Source organism: Rhipicephalus sanguineus, chromosome 1, assembly GCF_013339695.2.
Source record: "Rhipicephalus sanguineus isolate Rsan-2018 chromosome 1, BIME_Rsan_1.4, whole genome shotgun sequence".
Classification (NCBI taxonomy): Eukaryota; Metazoa; Arthropoda; class Arachnida; order Ixodida; family Ixodidae; genus Rhipicephalus; species Rhipicephalus sanguineus.
The window spans coordinates 247,149,904-247,166,527 of record NC_051176.1 but is presented as its reverse complement, the minus strand read 5'-3'; the positions used below and the strand labels follow the sequence as shown (position 1 = coordinate 247,166,527).

Here is a 16,624-nt window from a genome sequence, read left to right as displayed (position 1 = left end):
GCACAAAATTGCTTTGTGCCATGCTACTGGTAGTGAGCTTAAATATTGGAGTATCAGTTAGTTTCTCAAGGATAATTCACCAAATTTGAAAGGCATTTCTACTACTCAGAGCTGTGAGAAATGTGCTACATTCCTTGTACATGCATGCCCTTTTGCCTGAGTTTGAATTTAATTTCTTACTTTACCATTATTTGTGAACTCGTAATTGTAATTACTTTCAAAACTTTGGAAGGAACTCTTTTTTGATACAGGATTCTTTTACTTAACCAGACTAGTTCTCTGTCATATCTGTGGAGAATGAGAATGTTCTGTCTTACTCTCTCGCTCTTATATTTTTTAACCATACATTTTGGTGCTGTGTCCTCGTAGCGAAAATCTCCATTGCTGCACTTTGCTGAAGTTGTAAAGCTGTCGACAAGACTTGAGAGGGTGCATATGAGTATTAACAGTGTTGCAATTGTTGTGCCTTCCTTACAGGTTGCAGTTGGAAAGATCTCAGCCAACGTAATCTGCCAAGCAGACATCTGCAGTGCATTTAAGAAATAGAGACCCTGCCATCCAGAGCTTGCTGATAATATTCTGTATATTTACTTTGTTAAGCTTGACTTTTGATGTGATATTTTACACATCAATGCCTTTGAGAAGTTAACTGTTTTTGGGTCAATTATGTGTGCTATTCTATCCAGCCATGCAGCACAGATATTTTGGAGCATTTCATTTTTTGAGAGCTATATGTGTACATATATCATATACAAACACTATTTTTGAAGTTGAAATGCATGAACAAAGTGTTAGCTTACTTGTCAAGAGGTCACCACACAAATACTATTCAGCTTCTGCCTATAGTTTTTTTTTTTTTTTTTTTTTTTTTGTCATTGGTACCAAATATTTAGATTGTTGCATTTTATACAAGATTTCAATAACTGGGAAGCTACTGGTGAGTGCGCCATGCTTCTTGTAGCATGTTTTCGTATGGGTGGATATACACCAGTAGGACATGGCAAAAGGTATGTGCATATTGCTTCCTAAGAAGTTTAAAAAAAGCACTGAATGGTGCTTGTCTAACAGAAGTCTCGCATTTTCATTTGTTTGCTCTTTCACCTATCAGCAGTCATCCTACTGTGACAGCTATGCGATATGCAGATTGCCAAACATGCAAGTCTGTAGTGCCTGTATTACCTGTGCAGGTGGTAACTTGCATAGCCTTGCAGTGTATGGCTGATTTAAGGCAGTCTAGTTTCTTATGTGTGGTGACATTGCACTTAGAAACAGTCATCCTTTAATATCAATCTTGTGAACTGTGAAATCTATCGACCAAAAGGATTTGGAACCTGACAACATGAGTCCTTCCATGGTTTGGGAACAAGTGGGGCATTTTCTTACTACTGAATCGTAGTGCTGTCTGTAACTCAACTCACCTGAGTAGTCTTTCAGCATTTGTCTGTGGCCATTTCAAGGAGGGCAGTTTTCTTGGGAAATGATGGGGCATGTGGCTCAAGGCTTCCATGTAAACATACGCTTGGTACTTGTATGTAGTTGTAGCAATGACATTTTTTGATGCTTTTTCTTAACAATTGTAGGAGCTAAGGAAAATTTTGTGTGTTACTGAAATAGTATGCATGAATATATTTCTGTCGATAGTATAGCATACCTCCTTTCATTTTTGCACATCCTGGAATTTTGTGTCGAAACTTTTTGAGATGTTAATGTTCCAAAATGCATTATTCAGGACCGAGTGCCTCAATAGCATTCTGAATGTTATCTTCCCACTTTCTGCATTCTAAAAGTTTAATGTATTGATGTGATATTTTTCACTTGTCTTTTTTTTTTCTTATAAAGTGAAGGTTGAAACACTTTGAAAACCCTAGGGAAAAAAATCTGGACATCAGAGAGCCCCCCCCCCCCTTTTTTTTTTTTTTTTTTTTTTTTTTGACGGGCAGTTTCATCACTCCTAGTCTCTTTGATGCATGTTAGCAAATATCGCTCCATCATGACATCATTATAATGATAATTAAACCAGGTCTGGAAACCTTCATACTTGATTGTGTCATGCTTTTATCTTCTGGAATCATGTCGTGCAACTCCTACAACCTCAAAAATGCATGTTGGCGCTCCTAAAAGGACAGTGTGCGGTTGAAAGCAGAAAAGCAATTACAGTAAATGACTTTGTATACAAATGTTGACAAGCATTATCAAAAAAACATATTTAATAAGGCTTACTGGTTCTGAAAAATGCGCAATATTTTGCATGGTGCTGCTGCTACTTCATAGGTCAGTGTTATTGTTCTTAATGTTGCATGTGGTGTTGTAATCTACTGTCATGTTACTCGCATGTATGTTGCAATATGAAATGTTTATCATTGTAGGGATGTCAGATAAGCACTAATCAAAGTTCTTGAGTGGCTACACTCTTTTTTTGCATTGTACATTTTCTTTTCACATCGATCTAGTTTCTATTACTAATTGCAATGTTTTGTTAGTTGCCCTTTCTTGCCCATTTCTAATGCCTTTCAGTGTTCAGCAGTTGGCAGTAATTGTAACAAAGAAGATATGTTAGATGTACAAACCAAACTTGGGTTCTTTGCATAGGCGTGCGCAGGGTTCTTCATTGGGGGCCAAGTTTCACCCCCCCCCCCTCATTGGGGTTGAGCTTGAACGAAAATAAGCTCCGCTCCGCAATGGATGCAGAAATGAAAATAAAGCGATGACGTGCTTCTCACAATGGCTTGCCATTGGTCCCCGGCTTTCCGGGGATAATGGTGGGAAGCACTTTGAATGCAACATCAGGGGTCCTCGGGCACCATTATCGTAAAAAAAACACACGTAGCCGTAACCCTGCGCTTAATATTAAAATGATGTTAAAGGTCCAACTAAGTGAAGTTATGGGGCAGAATTGGCACCCCCCTTTAGATGATTAGGGGGAGGCCACCTCCCCTGCCTCCCCCCCCCCTCCCCCATGCGCGCGCCTATGGTTCTTTGTATGAAACTGTGCAGGCTTGGAACTTAGCCCAGTACATTCTTTGTATTGGCTTAAAGCTTTAGAACAATACCTGTGCCCTAATCTAGTTTATACTGAAATGATCAGTGTATCCCTTTAATATTAGCGAAATATGTTCTTTGACACAAGCATGCATTGAAACTCGAGTAGGGTGTTGTGCTGATGACATCTTGGTCTTTGTGTGTGTAGGGTAGTCTTGGGCTGCCTTCTTTAATGGTCACACACACCATAACATAGGGTCACATTCATGTTTTGTGCTACCAGTGTGTGTTACTGCTTTTGCTATGCCGCAATGCTTAACACTGTATTAACACGCATCTGAAAAGGCTTATGTAATGTATGCCTCTTGAAATTTGGAAACACGTGGAAAAAATATTTAGTTATTGTATAAATATTTATGGTAAGTGTACTTTGTGAGGTGATATACTGGCATTTAAGACCTTGTGACAACAGGGGCATTCACCATGTTCATTCAAACAGTTGGTGTGATTGAAGAAATGTCTCTGTGATGTGCAATCTTATTTCACTAGTGGAATACAAGTTTTCCTTGTTTGTACAGTATTGTGTTTTGTCAGACAAGACTGTGTGACATTTGTGTTGAGCAGCTAACCGTCTTGCACTGTTACTTTCATTAACTGGCTGTTAAAGCTTTGTGCCATTACCACTTTCCTCTTGTTGCCTCCTTGCTCTTTTAAAAATGTTTGTTGTGTAGGTGATTATTTGTTACAAGAGCATAGAAAGCTGAAACTAATGGGCAAATTTAAGTTTTGAAGAATGAGTATTCAGATACAATGTGCATATTGTTCTTTAGGGTTGCATGAATGTTCATTTCCTACAGAGAATCAAGCACAGTGAATACCGGAGGTGTAGAAAAAAACACCCACAATATCTCTGCACAGTAGTTATGCTCATGGAAAGTTGTAATGATTGAGCAGAATGGTTCGATCATACTTTTAGCAGTGGCGAGGTTAATAATGACATGAATGTGCAAGTTTGACCGAGGCATGGACTAGGTAACCCTGTGAACTCTGTTGCAATGTTACGTAGGAAAAGTTGAGTAGTATTTTCCAATTTTCTCCAAAAATAATTCGGTACCGGTTGTTCCAGATCGTTGCAGTTCACTGTGACTGCCGTGATCGAAAAAAAGGCAGAGGTTCAGAAGTCTACTCTGATCAGATGCATTTTGCGGGATACATACACTGGGAGCAGCAAAACGTTGAACAGCATGTGACAAGCAGTGCATTGTTTCCACAGCAAAGTTGCTTTTTCGGTGACTTTCCTGTTTCCGGTTTTGCCTGCTTCAGGAACTGGCCATAATAAACTTGTGCTACACATCTACCCCTCTAATGCTCATCCACTGAGTCAAGCTCCTTCGCGAAATCATTTCATTGTTTTTAAAACCTGGTGCAAACCAATTTGTTAACTCTTGCAAAAAAAAAATTGGGAGAGTTGGCGCGTATGCTTTTGTTTTACCACTGTTGGTACGCTAACTCAGTTCAGAGAGTGCAAAGATCTTTAGAGCGTCAAATTTCAATGGTCTATGAACACACAAGTTCTGGCAGTTTCGGCACCACAATCGAGTTTACTGTCCACTGTCGTTGCAGGCTACACAGTCTTTAAACAGGATCACTTATACGGAATGTACCTACTTAAATACAGGCCTATGATATAAATACCTCTTGTAGTGTTGATATTCACGCAACCCTAATTGTCCCTGATGCGTTTGTCATTACTTTTCTTCTATCGCATTTGAATTCTCAATTCTTGCCCATGTTGTGACCCATTAATACCACTTAAATTTTTTTTTCACTTGTGTCATCCTAGATATTTATTTGCACTTGTTACTACATTGCAAACCATTTAGAGTACATGTGTTGTAGTGAAATAAAATTACACGAGTCCCGTGCAAAGTCCTTGTGGTCATGTTTCGACTTGGCAAGTGAATAGCAAGCAAAATGAGGTTGGATTATTGTTGGGAGCCAACCATTAAACTAGTTAAAACACATTAAATGTTTTGGGGTATCATTCTAGCACCCTGAGGAATGCAAAAAAAAGAAAGGAAGGACACTTTATTTCTGATACAGGTACAGTAAACAAACATAATAATGTAACTATTTGTGCTAATCTAACAAAAAATGACAAAATGAAAAATTGTTATGGCTTGTTGCTGCTGAATCACTATGGTGGTTCAGTGGCCATGGTTGTTCACTTCTGAGCACGAGGTTGCGAGTTCAGTTTCTGACCACTCAAATGCAAAGGTGCCCGTATACTTAGATTTATGTGCACATTAAAAAGAACTCCAAGTGGTTAATATTCATCTCGAGTCCATGGAGCAGATTATTTTTACTCTCGTACACGTTTAAAGCAAGCATACATAATCCTGATCCCAGTTATAATTTGTCAGCGCAGCCAGCATAGGAGCTGTGGGTTTGGCTGCGTCACAACTGATGGCGAGCTAACACCAGTGGCCATCATGCTATACGGACATAACGGGTTTTATCACGTTCATTCGTTTCACCTGACCTGCAGCCCCCCGCCAAAGATGGCTGCCCTCTGCAAGTGATGAAAATTATGGTCTATACTCTTCCCAAAAAAAGTACAATGAAAGTGGCAAGTTGTTCATAGTGGAAATGCAGAATGGTTGGTGGGTAACCAACTATTGATTATCCAAAAACACATTAGTGCATTAGGACACTAATGTAGGCTAGGTGATAACAGGCATTTGTCCAGTGTATCTCGCTGTGTCCCGTATATGTTCACAACATAAAAACCATGTTCTGTAACAGTAGTACAATGAAATATATATGGCAAGCAATTTTTAAATGCCTTTTCGAGCATCTTGTGCATGCAGCCTGGCTAGCTGGAATGAGGACATTAATATAGCTAAATTTTCCCTCTAAGATATTTAAAGTGTGAACATGTGAGATTTTTAGATCATTTGAATGCAGAATACAGCAAGCTGGACAGTTATTTCTTTCTCGGTGTATTAAAAAAAAAAAAAGACAAGGGTAGCATGTTATTGCATTAACTTGATAGCGGCACTATTTGCGGCTTGCTATACAATCATGTCTTGCACTTCCATGAAAGAACCTTTTTAAAGCCATGGTGCTGAAAAGACTAGGAAATTCTTGATCATTACTAACCACTAGTAGCCCACAATATTGTTTTTTTAAACACTTCTAAATTACAGTACGTTTCGGCTGCTTGTACTGAATGCAACTCTCTTACACGCTGAACTCTTTTTAAGTATGTTTAGCACGTGAGCAAGTCTCTGCGTGTTTATATATCAAAGCTGCATAATTCCCATGCCTCTGCATTTTTTTACTATAACATAAGAAAAAGTAGCAACAGTCACCCATTAGGGGGCCCTAAATCATGTTCATTCAAAAAGCAGAAACAATAAGTTCATTTTGAATTGTGCAAAACATAAAGCTTACATGTCCCAACTGCATGGAAAATCCATGAAAAGTGTAGGTGTGATTTTAGGTAGATGAATTTCATGTTATATTGAATAAAATGGTCTAGAGAAATCAACATTAAACATAATGCATAATTTTTATTAATGTGTTGCTGTATCTCATAATAAGTAAATAACAGGTATATCATAACCATGCAAAGGAAAAACTAAGCACTGTGGAAGACCTGGCACTTGGAGGTCTAAGCATGCTCCTTACATTTCGTAGAGATGTTATACCTAAAAGACTTCTTCACGGTAGAACACAAAACGAGAGAGACAAGGAGAATACCACAACACTGCTGGCATATATACTCCATGATATGCTCGTGCAGTTCAGATAGAAACATAACATGAAAAGTGTGTTTCTTCAGTTTCTGCTGCAGTGAAAATGGTAGAAGAGAACAATGTAGAGAGAGAAAAATAATATGAAAGCATGCTGCAACAAAAAGCAGTCAGTACTTTTTTGCAGATTAGTTGGCTCATAGTGAAGTGTCCTCCTGCACATGATATGCGAAAAAGACTGGAAAGAGAGGACCGAGTTCAGACAATGAACTGTTTATTGAATGATGTTTAATTCAACTTCACATATCTGGGTACGATGATACTCGTTTAGTCAAATAAGCTGAGAGCAGCTTATTTTTACAGTATAAAATATATGAAGATACAGGCACTTGCAACTTAACGTCTTCAGACTACAGAAGATTGAACAGAATATTGGTGAGGGGCACCTAGCCCCTATTAGAAATTTTGGTCATACACAAGTTATACACAAGTGCACTCAGTAGTAGTCTTCTGCAACAATTATTAACTTGGTTTATAATTAGATGACAAAGGAAGAATTGAAACGTCATGTCATGTTGCCAGGAGGTTAGCTTCAATACCAACAAAGACACAGACGCTCTTTGCCTCCACTAGCTGTATGCAAGTGGCATTTCTTTCCTACCTTGCCCCATAACAGAGCTGAGGAACCGCATCACATCATCTCACCCCCAATATATGTAATATATATATATTTTTTTATTTTTTTCCTATGTATTGCACTTCTAGTGAAAATTTTGCACATCACTGTGGATGATTTACAAAGACCACATGTTGTATTGGCGGCATTGCAAGCAGTGTGTCTAATACTGAAGCATTCATGCATGGAACCTTGACTGGCTGGCAGGAAGCAGGGCTCTCTTAAGAGGAAGGGCGCTTGGGCATTTGCTTAAAATTATAGCTTTCTTGTGCCCTACCTGACGGAATGAACATTCGATCATGTAAACGTTTGACATCATATTGTCACAAACAGTACATTGGTGAAACAGGACAGCCTGTTAATTTTAGATTAAACGGGCATCGCGCGAACACAGAAAGAAATTACCTAAAGCAGTGGTACAGCATTTTAATGTGGCAGGCCACAACATTGACAACCTTAACCCCTTAAGGGCTCATTTAACAAAAAAAATATGTTCCAAAATTGCCAAATTTTTTTATGATGCAAAATGCTTCAGTAATGTGTTCAAAACAAAAAAATATTTGCGAAAACTTTTTTGAGCAGATAATAATGTTTTATTGGCCATTCTTCGCTCCATCGTGTATTACTCTATAATACATGGGGCATTTGAGGTGTATTCTGCAAAAAATTTCTGCAACTCGTAGAAAGTAAAGGTTGGAATTGAATTGCCGCGCACAAAATTCACTATTCCTTGATAGTTAACTTAGTGTGATAGTGTTCGAAGCACGGCACTGCGCAGAGAGCCTTCTTGCACCACCTGCACCAGATCCTGGTTTCCTTGCAGATGTTTTTGCCATTTTCGTCAACATGTGGCCATGTTTGTTTATAAAACGTGCAGGACACACAACGCGCGCATTCTGCCAACTGTTGCGCAAACACTCATTCAACAAAAGCGCCAATGACGGAACCCATGCTGCCATGTATGGTGTAAATAGAAAAGCACCATTTCTCGAGCTAGGCTCGTCAAAAGCCTCTTGGAACATTGCAAAAGACCCATGACGACCACAGGTCGTCATAAGCAAAGAAGTGGCGACTGCTCGTGACAAGCTTAGGTCGTCATAAGCCCTTAAGGGGTTAACCTCTATATACTTAAGTCAAACTTCCAGTCCCCGAAAGACAGCAAATGTAGTCCTACTTATTCACAAGTTTATTACAATAAGTTTCAAAGGGCGCTCTTTAATCCATCCGATATGGTAGTTACACAACAAAAACTAGTGAGCATTAAGCCTTCCTTCTTGTAATTTCTAACCGTGCTTATCACCATGAAATTATCATTGTCAGGTGGTGCTTACTTTGGCAACAGTAATTCAGTGAAACACCTACCTCCCCTTCTACCCCTTCGAGCCGAATCTTCCACCGCCACCCTATGCTTTCTTCTTTTGCTGACTGTTTCCTCTTTCCTTGTGACTCACCAAATTCGGCACACCGGCCCCTCCTTCTGACCCATCCCTGTTTCCGCAGTTGTCCTTTCCTCCTCCTTTGTTTGGGTTCGTGGAGATTACGAAGCATATACATACATGCACTAAGGTAGGCAGTTGCAGCCTTGAAGAAGACAAGACCACTTGTGAAAACGTTATCTCCTGCGACACCCCGTGTTCACAAATTTTTCATCTCCAAACGATAACAATTTAATTTTTATTATCAATGACATATTTACATACTCTGCAGCTGACCTCTCAAACCACTAAGTGCATGGCTCTGCTTTCCACTGTGTGATCCAAGGCGTGGCAGGCCGCATCAAGTCACTCTGGAATGCTCTGAATCATGTTATTCACGACCTTGCACAACAATCCATGCAATGCGAAGCAAACTTTTTTATTCTGAAATAAGCGAAAAAGCATAATGCACTAGACCCCAATCAAATAGATAAAGTTGCTTCTAAGTATGCCTATGCCAAAATCAGATACTTCACTAAAGTGTTGCCCAAAGTCTTCACTAGCAGCCCTAAAATATCGTGGCAGATAATTGCATCAAATATCCATCTTTTCAACAATGTGTTGAAAATTGCTGATAAGCTAGCTTTACTTCTTTTTCATATTTACTACTTCACAGCATGAATTAACACATGGTAACTATAATATCTCTCAATCTTATAATTAAAGAGGATCAATTTTCTTTGCTGCTTAATCTTAAAATCGTCCACTGGCACAGACAATACCTCAAGCACAATTTTTATGCAGGCATGCCAAACCTGTAGCATGCGTCAAATCTTTCATCTTATCTTCAACAGCTCAGTTATTCCTAATGATTGGTGTATGCAGTAACAGCGTCTAAAATAAAGGTGACCATCCAAAAGCTATTAACTAAAGTTAACGTCAGCCAGTTGGCGCGCGTGACAGTGAAAGTTGTAGCGAGCGCGGGTCAAGAAACCACCGCCAACTTATTGGCCTACCGCTGCAACGGAGCCGGCAAGTCGCAGCTGCAGCTGATTTCGTTCGCTCAAACCACAGCTGAGAGAGCACATTCACTGCCGCGCAAATGCGCTAGTCACGTGGTTATTCTTGCATTTCGCGGGCTTTCTTTGCAGCTTGGAAGAATGGTATACGTGACACTTTCTTTATCGCAAATAATGCAATGGGAGTTTCTGAAGACGCTCTCGAACTCTTCAGGTCGCACTTCTTGCCTAAAGTCAATACTTAGCAGTTTAGTTAAATAAGCCTAATTAACAAATTAATTACAAAACAAATATTGTCTGTAGTGCACAAGGTGACTGTCAGCAATTTGCAACTGATTTCACTCGCCTGCCTCTAATATTGCATTTTTTAACCCATGGCTAAAGATAGCTGGGACACCCCCGGTATATATATATATATATATATATATATATATATATTCTTTTTTTCCCCTTGACAACTCTTTTTTCACTGAAGTTGATGAATTTAAGTATTTAGACATTACAATCACAAACTACCTAACACGGTTGTTTATAAAATCTGATGTCCCGCCCGTAAGAATCTTGCATTCCTTATGGCAAGAACTGAAGACAGCATCATCAGACATTAAACTATCGGCCTCCGATTCTGACGCAAGATGGAGGTTCTAATATACAAGTATCACTTCAGATACACCTCTCAGGAAATATGTTTGAAACCTAGAAATGGTGCAACAAAAGGCAGTTCATTTCACCTTCAACACTGACTTGGGGAACAGCTCACCACTAAAACTCATCGCAATCTTTATCTCACAATATTGAACTATTTGGCAGAATGTCTTACCACCTGAAGCATTTTCTAAAAACAGACCAGTCTTTGGAAATCACGCTTATTTCCATTCCCAACTGCATAAAACAATCCATGATGACTACTGATCAAGGACTTCATTTCAAGGAGACAGGTTCAACAACATGCATGCGTTTATATACCAGGTGTTTCAACTTTCAAGACATGTGTCCAAAATTCTCAAAAATCAGGGAAGTGTGATATTCGTTCGATGCCTTCATAATTACTTTTTTTGTAGTGGCAGACATCTTAAGCTTGTTAAAGGCAGCATTTGGGACAGTAATTAAGAAAGTTATTTAACTTTTTCATTAGCGGAGTTAGATAGTTATGTCAAATAGGAGCATTGAAGTACTTCATGCAAAGAACCCATTGCAGCTTTGAGATTTCGAAAGGGCGGCCTCTAGTACGTATTGTGGCGTGATGAAATTCAACCAAATTTAATGGCGAAACCGAAACGGAAGCCCCGATCAGCACAACAAGCAGACTACCAGAATGATGTCACTAAACAGGACAACGATTATAGAGGTGCAGTTCTTCCGCGTTGCTTAATGTATGTGTGTCATTCATTCTATAATTGCAAGCGCAGCCCGCGCACCCGCACAACGAAGTTGGTACATGGTTGATATAATGACGCTCACTTATTCTGGACATCTCAGAAGAATATGGCAGTTGCGCTCTTCTACGTTTCGCCACTGAATTTGGTTGAATTTCATTATTTCGCAGATTACTAGAGGCCGCTTTTTTGAAATCGCAAAGCTGCAATGGATTCTTCGCATGGAGGACTTCAATTTTCCCTTTTGACAATAACCACCTAACTCCGCTAATTAAAAAGTTAATTTAAATTTCTTAATTAGTGCCCCAAATGATGTCTTTAGCCATCTATAATGCCTGTGGCTACAGAAGAACAAATTATGAAAGCATCGCACAAATATCACATTTCCTTGATTTTTGAGAATTTTGGACACATTTCTTGAAACCGGTATACATACAAATTGCAACATTTTGGCAGTTGAACCCTCCTAGCTATGCTACCAATATGCACTAGATATGAATGTGTTCAACCGAACAATTCTTTCGTACAACAAATTGTACACTGACGTAGCTTGTCTGAAAATACTCCACTACCACAAATTTGAATGACCCACATCAAGAGGCAATAGAATTTTTTTTTTCTACTGTGGCATGACCTAAAAAAAGAATACCAAGGTTGACTCCGAAAAAATCGCTTATGAATCGGCACTTAATTACTGGAACTTAAATGCACATAACTGCCATACTCCTTTCATGTGTGAAATAAAAATAAAAAGCCAATGAACACCAGGTTACAAGTGAAAACGTCCAAGTTCATTTAATGATGACTTTAGTCACACACAAACAGGTACGTGAACTTAGAAGCACCTACACAGTTTACTCTTGCTGGTCTAGTCTTCAAGCACATCAACACTATCATATCCAACTAGGACATTGTAAAAAGCTGTTCTGTGAAAACGCTCTTCAAACACAATAAGTCTCTGCCACCCATTTTTCACCCTCAAGGTTCCAAGGAACTGCGTGAGTGTAGAATGTGTGCCAACATACAGAGGCTCTAGTGCTCCAGGTTTAAAGCTCTGTTTTCTTCGCAGCCCCGGCAATGCTGCCTGAAACACTAAATTAAACATTTGCTGTGATTTGTTGTAGTAGATACGTACTGGCAATGCCCTTAAGAAGTAAAACGATCCCAGCGTGTACGTGCCGAGCACAAAGGCAAAGGTCATCTTTTGGGCAAATGTAACTTCACCTACAAAGCGTTCTTTAGGGGTTGAGGCATCTGGCCAGGGATTAAAGTAGAAATAGCCAGCATAGCAGACGAGGCCGGCCAGCACGCCTGTTCCAGAGATACTCGCCAAAAGCATGTAATTATGCACCCCGCAGGTGTACACAAGTAGGTCTTCAGCTGGGTTTAAGCCGTCGGAACGAGCATATTCCTCGCGAGTTTTCTTCCTGAAAGGTTTGACGTAATTCTTCCAAGTGCTGTCTCCGCGTACTTGACCGTGAAAGAGCTGCTGCAAAACAAGAACACATAATTCACCTCATGCTACGCAAACGTCGTGATGTCGCCACCCAAAAAATTATGTAGCGTGAAAATGCAGCTAACAATTCTTACTTACAGTGTATCTTGGCTTCAGCAGTGCCAACCTTTTGCCTGCGTTCTGCAAGCACCATCTGAAAGCAAGTTTGTATTCGTGAATGGCAGCTGCAACCGACGCTCGTCTTATGTTGTATCTAATAATACATGTTACAAATTGAGACAGTACAGATGTATGCTTTGCGCACCTTAGCATGTTCGATTTCTGGACTCCTTGCAAAGTCCTTGCTGAGATCAGTCAAATTTTTATTTAATCATCAGTCAAAACAAAATTAACCGTTTGGCGCAACTTCCTAAGCCAGTCATCACAGCTCAAGCACTAAAAAACGAAAAGCACCACCTGGGGCCACCTAACCAGAGAACCTAACTGCCACAACACGTGCGCGCTGTGCGCGCTACAAAACTACAAAATTACAATCAAATCAAATGCAATTGATGACTATGGCACTAAGGCCAGCTACGGCGCTTGTGATAGAGTTTACTCAGTTTACCATGATTTCCTACAATAAAAGGTGATAGCTGAGATAAGAAGTTTTAAAATAATGTATTGAGAGTGCTTTTTTTTTTCTAAAATTAGTATAAGTGCAATTAGTAGAAGTACGGCCTACTTAACGTTGCTCGACGCATGAGCCGCTTCATTTGGGCGGGTCTGGGCGGGTGATTTGAAGTGGTTTTGCAGAGACAATCTCTAACTAAAAAGAATCACAGACAGAACAGAAACTTAGCGTAATGGGAGACCACCCTGCTCAACCCAGATCCTGACTGTCAGAAGTGGCTAGCAGACCGGGCCATTAGAGCTTTCGGAATTAAGCTCAGCGGTAGCCCCGGACATATGAATTCGTTTGCCGCGCCTCTGCTACAGTGGCTAGACTGTACTGACTGTACGTACCTCTGCCACAGCGGGTGAGAAGAGAGCCGCGATGTCGCAGTCGCTGCAGTTTATGTACTACATGACGACGAAGCGTCAGTCCCTCTGGTAGCCACCCTACCTCTGGGCATGGCATGAGAGCAGGAGCCCCCCCCCCCCTAATCATCTGAAGGGGGGCGCTAATTCTGCCCCTACCTTTTTTATCGTTTATTGTTTTTTATCGAACTCAACAAACGGGGGCGGGGGGCTGCGATGAGACTTCGCTCCCCCCTTCGCTTCTAAGGGCGTGACAGTTGCGCTAGCCGGAAGTTAATTTTTAGTTTTCTGGGTAACTTTAAATTAGACTGAATTGGTCAAGAAGAGAGCAAACAGCGCTAAACACGGGACGGAGAAGAAGAACGACAGACACTGCAGCGCTTGTGTCCGTCGTTCTTCTTCTCCGTCCCGTGTTTAGCGCTGTTTGCTCTCTTCTTAATCATGTACCAACCAGCCCAGTTAAGCGCGCTACTGAATTGGACACACTGAAAAAATTAGCATCGCACACATTTTGTGTCTGTAAGCGGTTACGAACTCGCTGTATGGCGGCCTTTCAGCTGCCGTTTCTTATTTCGTTCCAAAACACAAATGAAATGCACAGCATAGGTGTAGCCATAGAGAGAGGGGGTTTCATCCCCACCCCTCGAAGATGTTCTGTTTTGTATGTGTAAATGTACATAAGCCAGAGGTTTGGTCCCCCTCCCCCCTCCAGAAAAAAAAAAATATTAATATCATGGCTATAGACCCCTGATGCACAAGATCAGTTGATTGGCAGTGAACATTTTTCCACATCACCTGTGATTTGTCTAGCTGCTTTTTTTTTTTTTTCGTTGTGCTCAAGAACCACATGGAAAGTAAGTATATGGCCCAATCCATCGCGCTTCTATAAACTCAAATATTGCACGACAGGATCACTCTTTTCGCTCTCAGTTGGAATCGAAGTTGTCTTATGTTACTACCTCGAATCGTTTTAAATTGCGTGCATTAAAAACAACCTGAAAAAATATTCCCCCGCCAAAAGGCATTATTTCCATTTTTTTAAAAAAAGTACGTGTAATAAATACTCCTTTCCTAATCAACCCCGTAAATTGTTATCGTCAGGCTTCCGCGAAGCGTACGTTGTGTGCGCACAAATACACACGACAAAGCTAGCGCGCAGGTATGCGCGGTAACGGGTGTTCTGTCATGCGGCCTTCGGGTTCTGTTCGCAAAGCTGTTTGCTGCACACGGATTTAGCGCTATTCAGGTTTTCAAGCGCGTGGCTGTCTCTATATATACAGTGCAATTTAGAAGTTACCATAAATCGTATCGTCGGTTACGCATGAACGTGGGCGATCATGCGTTTCACATCTGTTTGAACGGGGGGGTCCGCAAACTTCCTCTCAGACGAGTTTTGTATAGGACAGCTTGCCCACAGCTTGGCGGAAATTAGCACTCAATCTTGGGTTTCCTCAGTGTGGCATGTCTATGAGCTTTTTCCTCGTTCTACATTTAGCTATAGCTTACAGCCACAATATACACGACTAGATGAAAGGTTCTAGTGCACTTTTTATACATATCCCCGAATTTTCGCGCTGGATACCGTTATTTTTCGACACCCTAGCTAGCGCGAATTCTAATAAATATTCGTGCCAGTTAACATATATTTTTATTTGTCTTATTAGTGGAACATTGGTCTCGTAGAAATTTTCAGTAATCTGATAATAGGTTTTGCATGAGCTTTAGCGTGCACGTTACAACCAGAGTCCTTCAATGCTTGTACAACCTTTTATATATTGACTAGTGTAGGTATAGACGTGAATATTATGCAATGTTTTTCAGCGAACTCTTTATTAAAAGTTGATATAAGACTTATGTTCGAGATATGCATGAGATATTTTTTTATTATACATTTATTAATCAGCCAGTAGACGCTTGCAAAATTGAAAAACTTCTGGGGGGGGGGGGGGCAAACCCCCCCGAAGGGGCAGTCTTTGCGCTCCCCCCCCCCCCCCCCCCGACCTTTTCGTGCGCACGCCTATGATTCAGTGTGTTTTTTTTTGCCACACAATGATATATAATCGTCGTCTATCATACGTACGTGCCTTTCTTGACACTTTCAGGTCGTGAAAGGCCGGTGTACGCACTATCAGCGTGACATATTTTTGGTACACAAGGGTGTACTTGGGGAGTCTTTCTGCCTGTCACCTACTTCGCGTGCTTGTACTTGCGTTATCGCCGCGCACCCGGTGCTTCCGGTCACGAACGGCATCACAGCAATAGGGAGTTTTCGAATAGGGGCCCCAAAGCCCTTTGTGGGTGCTCGCTTTGGGTCCAGCAGGAGCTAAGAGTTTTTGAATAGGGTCTGCGGCGCTTTGGACACTCCCCCTACGCTAGGATTGGCCAAGAGCCGTCGCTTCAGTGGGTGCCGTCACGTTTGTTTGACGCAAAGCCTTTGGGGCAGGCTTTGGGGCTCCCGCTAAATTTGAGAAATAGCGTCCTCAACGCACAACCCAAACACTGTTTGGGTCTCGCGCATGCGCAGTGGCCTCGACGATATTTCCTTGGGGCCCCAAAACGCTATTTCCTTGGGGCCCCTATTCGAAAACTCCATATTATTGATGGGAAAGTAGCGAACGCCAAGTTGTCAAGAAACAAAACGCAAAAGGCGCCCCAGATACTCATTTTGCTTTACATTACACCCTGAGAAAAAATGAGTATTTGGGGAGTATTTCTGCCACACAACGTTGCTCGCGTTTCCTTTCTTGAAAACCCTCTCGTCACTTTCCAGGAGCGTCGGCAGGATTTTGTCTTGTGGGGGTGCAAAGCAGTGTTGCATGACGGCGGGGGGATGGGGAGAGTACTGGTGTAGCTTGGGTGGGGGCAAGTGCTGGTGTGGCTTGAGGGGGGCAAGCGCCCCTTTTGCACCCCGCTGCCGACGTCCAT

At 41.1% G+C, this 16,624-nt stretch overlaps 2 protein-coding genes across 4 annotated transcripts in view; one reads left to right on the top strand and one right to left on the bottom strand.

The window, feature by feature from the left end:
* LOC119376389 (1-phosphatidylinositol 4,5-bisphosphate phosphodiesterase gamma-1) overlaps positions 1 to 4,890 on the top strand; it is a 64,504-nt gene extending 59,614 nt beyond the window's left edge. For both annotated transcript variants that reach the window (XM_049410992.1, XM_049410996.1), the window contains one exon: positions 478 to 4,890. In XM_049410992.1, the coding sequence (XP_049266949.1) occupies positions 478 to 508 (31 nt within the window). In that variant the 3' untranslated portion in view covers positions 509 to 4,890. The remainder of the gene's footprint in view (positions 1 to 477) is intronic.
* Positions 4,891 to 11,999: 7,109 nt separating this feature from the next.
* Positions 12,000 to 13,192, bottom strand: LOC119376371 (uncharacterized). 2 transcript variants are annotated; one of them, XM_037646229.2, is made up of 3 exons: positions 12,984 to 13,192; positions 12,818 to 12,872; positions 12,000 to 12,712 (listed from the first exon to the last, which is right to left on the bottom strand). In XM_037646229.2, exons 1-3 carry the CDS (start codon positions 12,989 to 12,991, stop codon positions 12,092 to 12,094), a joined length of 684 nt encoding a protein of 227 aa, XP_037502157.1. In that variant the 5' UTR covers positions 12,992 to 13,192; the 3' UTR covers positions 12,000 to 12,091. The 2 variants fall into 2 exon arrangements, with proteins under 2 accessions (XP_037502157.1, XP_037502162.1); XM_037646234.2 differs by having other exon boundaries at positions 12,000 to 12,709.
* Positions 13,193 to 16,624: the final 3,432 nt, after the last annotated feature.

What these genes read in the sequence shown, in the direction of transcription:
- LOC119376371 (XM_037646229.2), bottom strand. An exon ending in TGCTGAAGCCAAGATACACT is followed by an intron (nt 12,713 to 12,817) that starts GTAAGTAAGAAT and finishes CTTGTTTTGCAG; the next exon opens with CAGCTCTTTCACGGTCAAGT.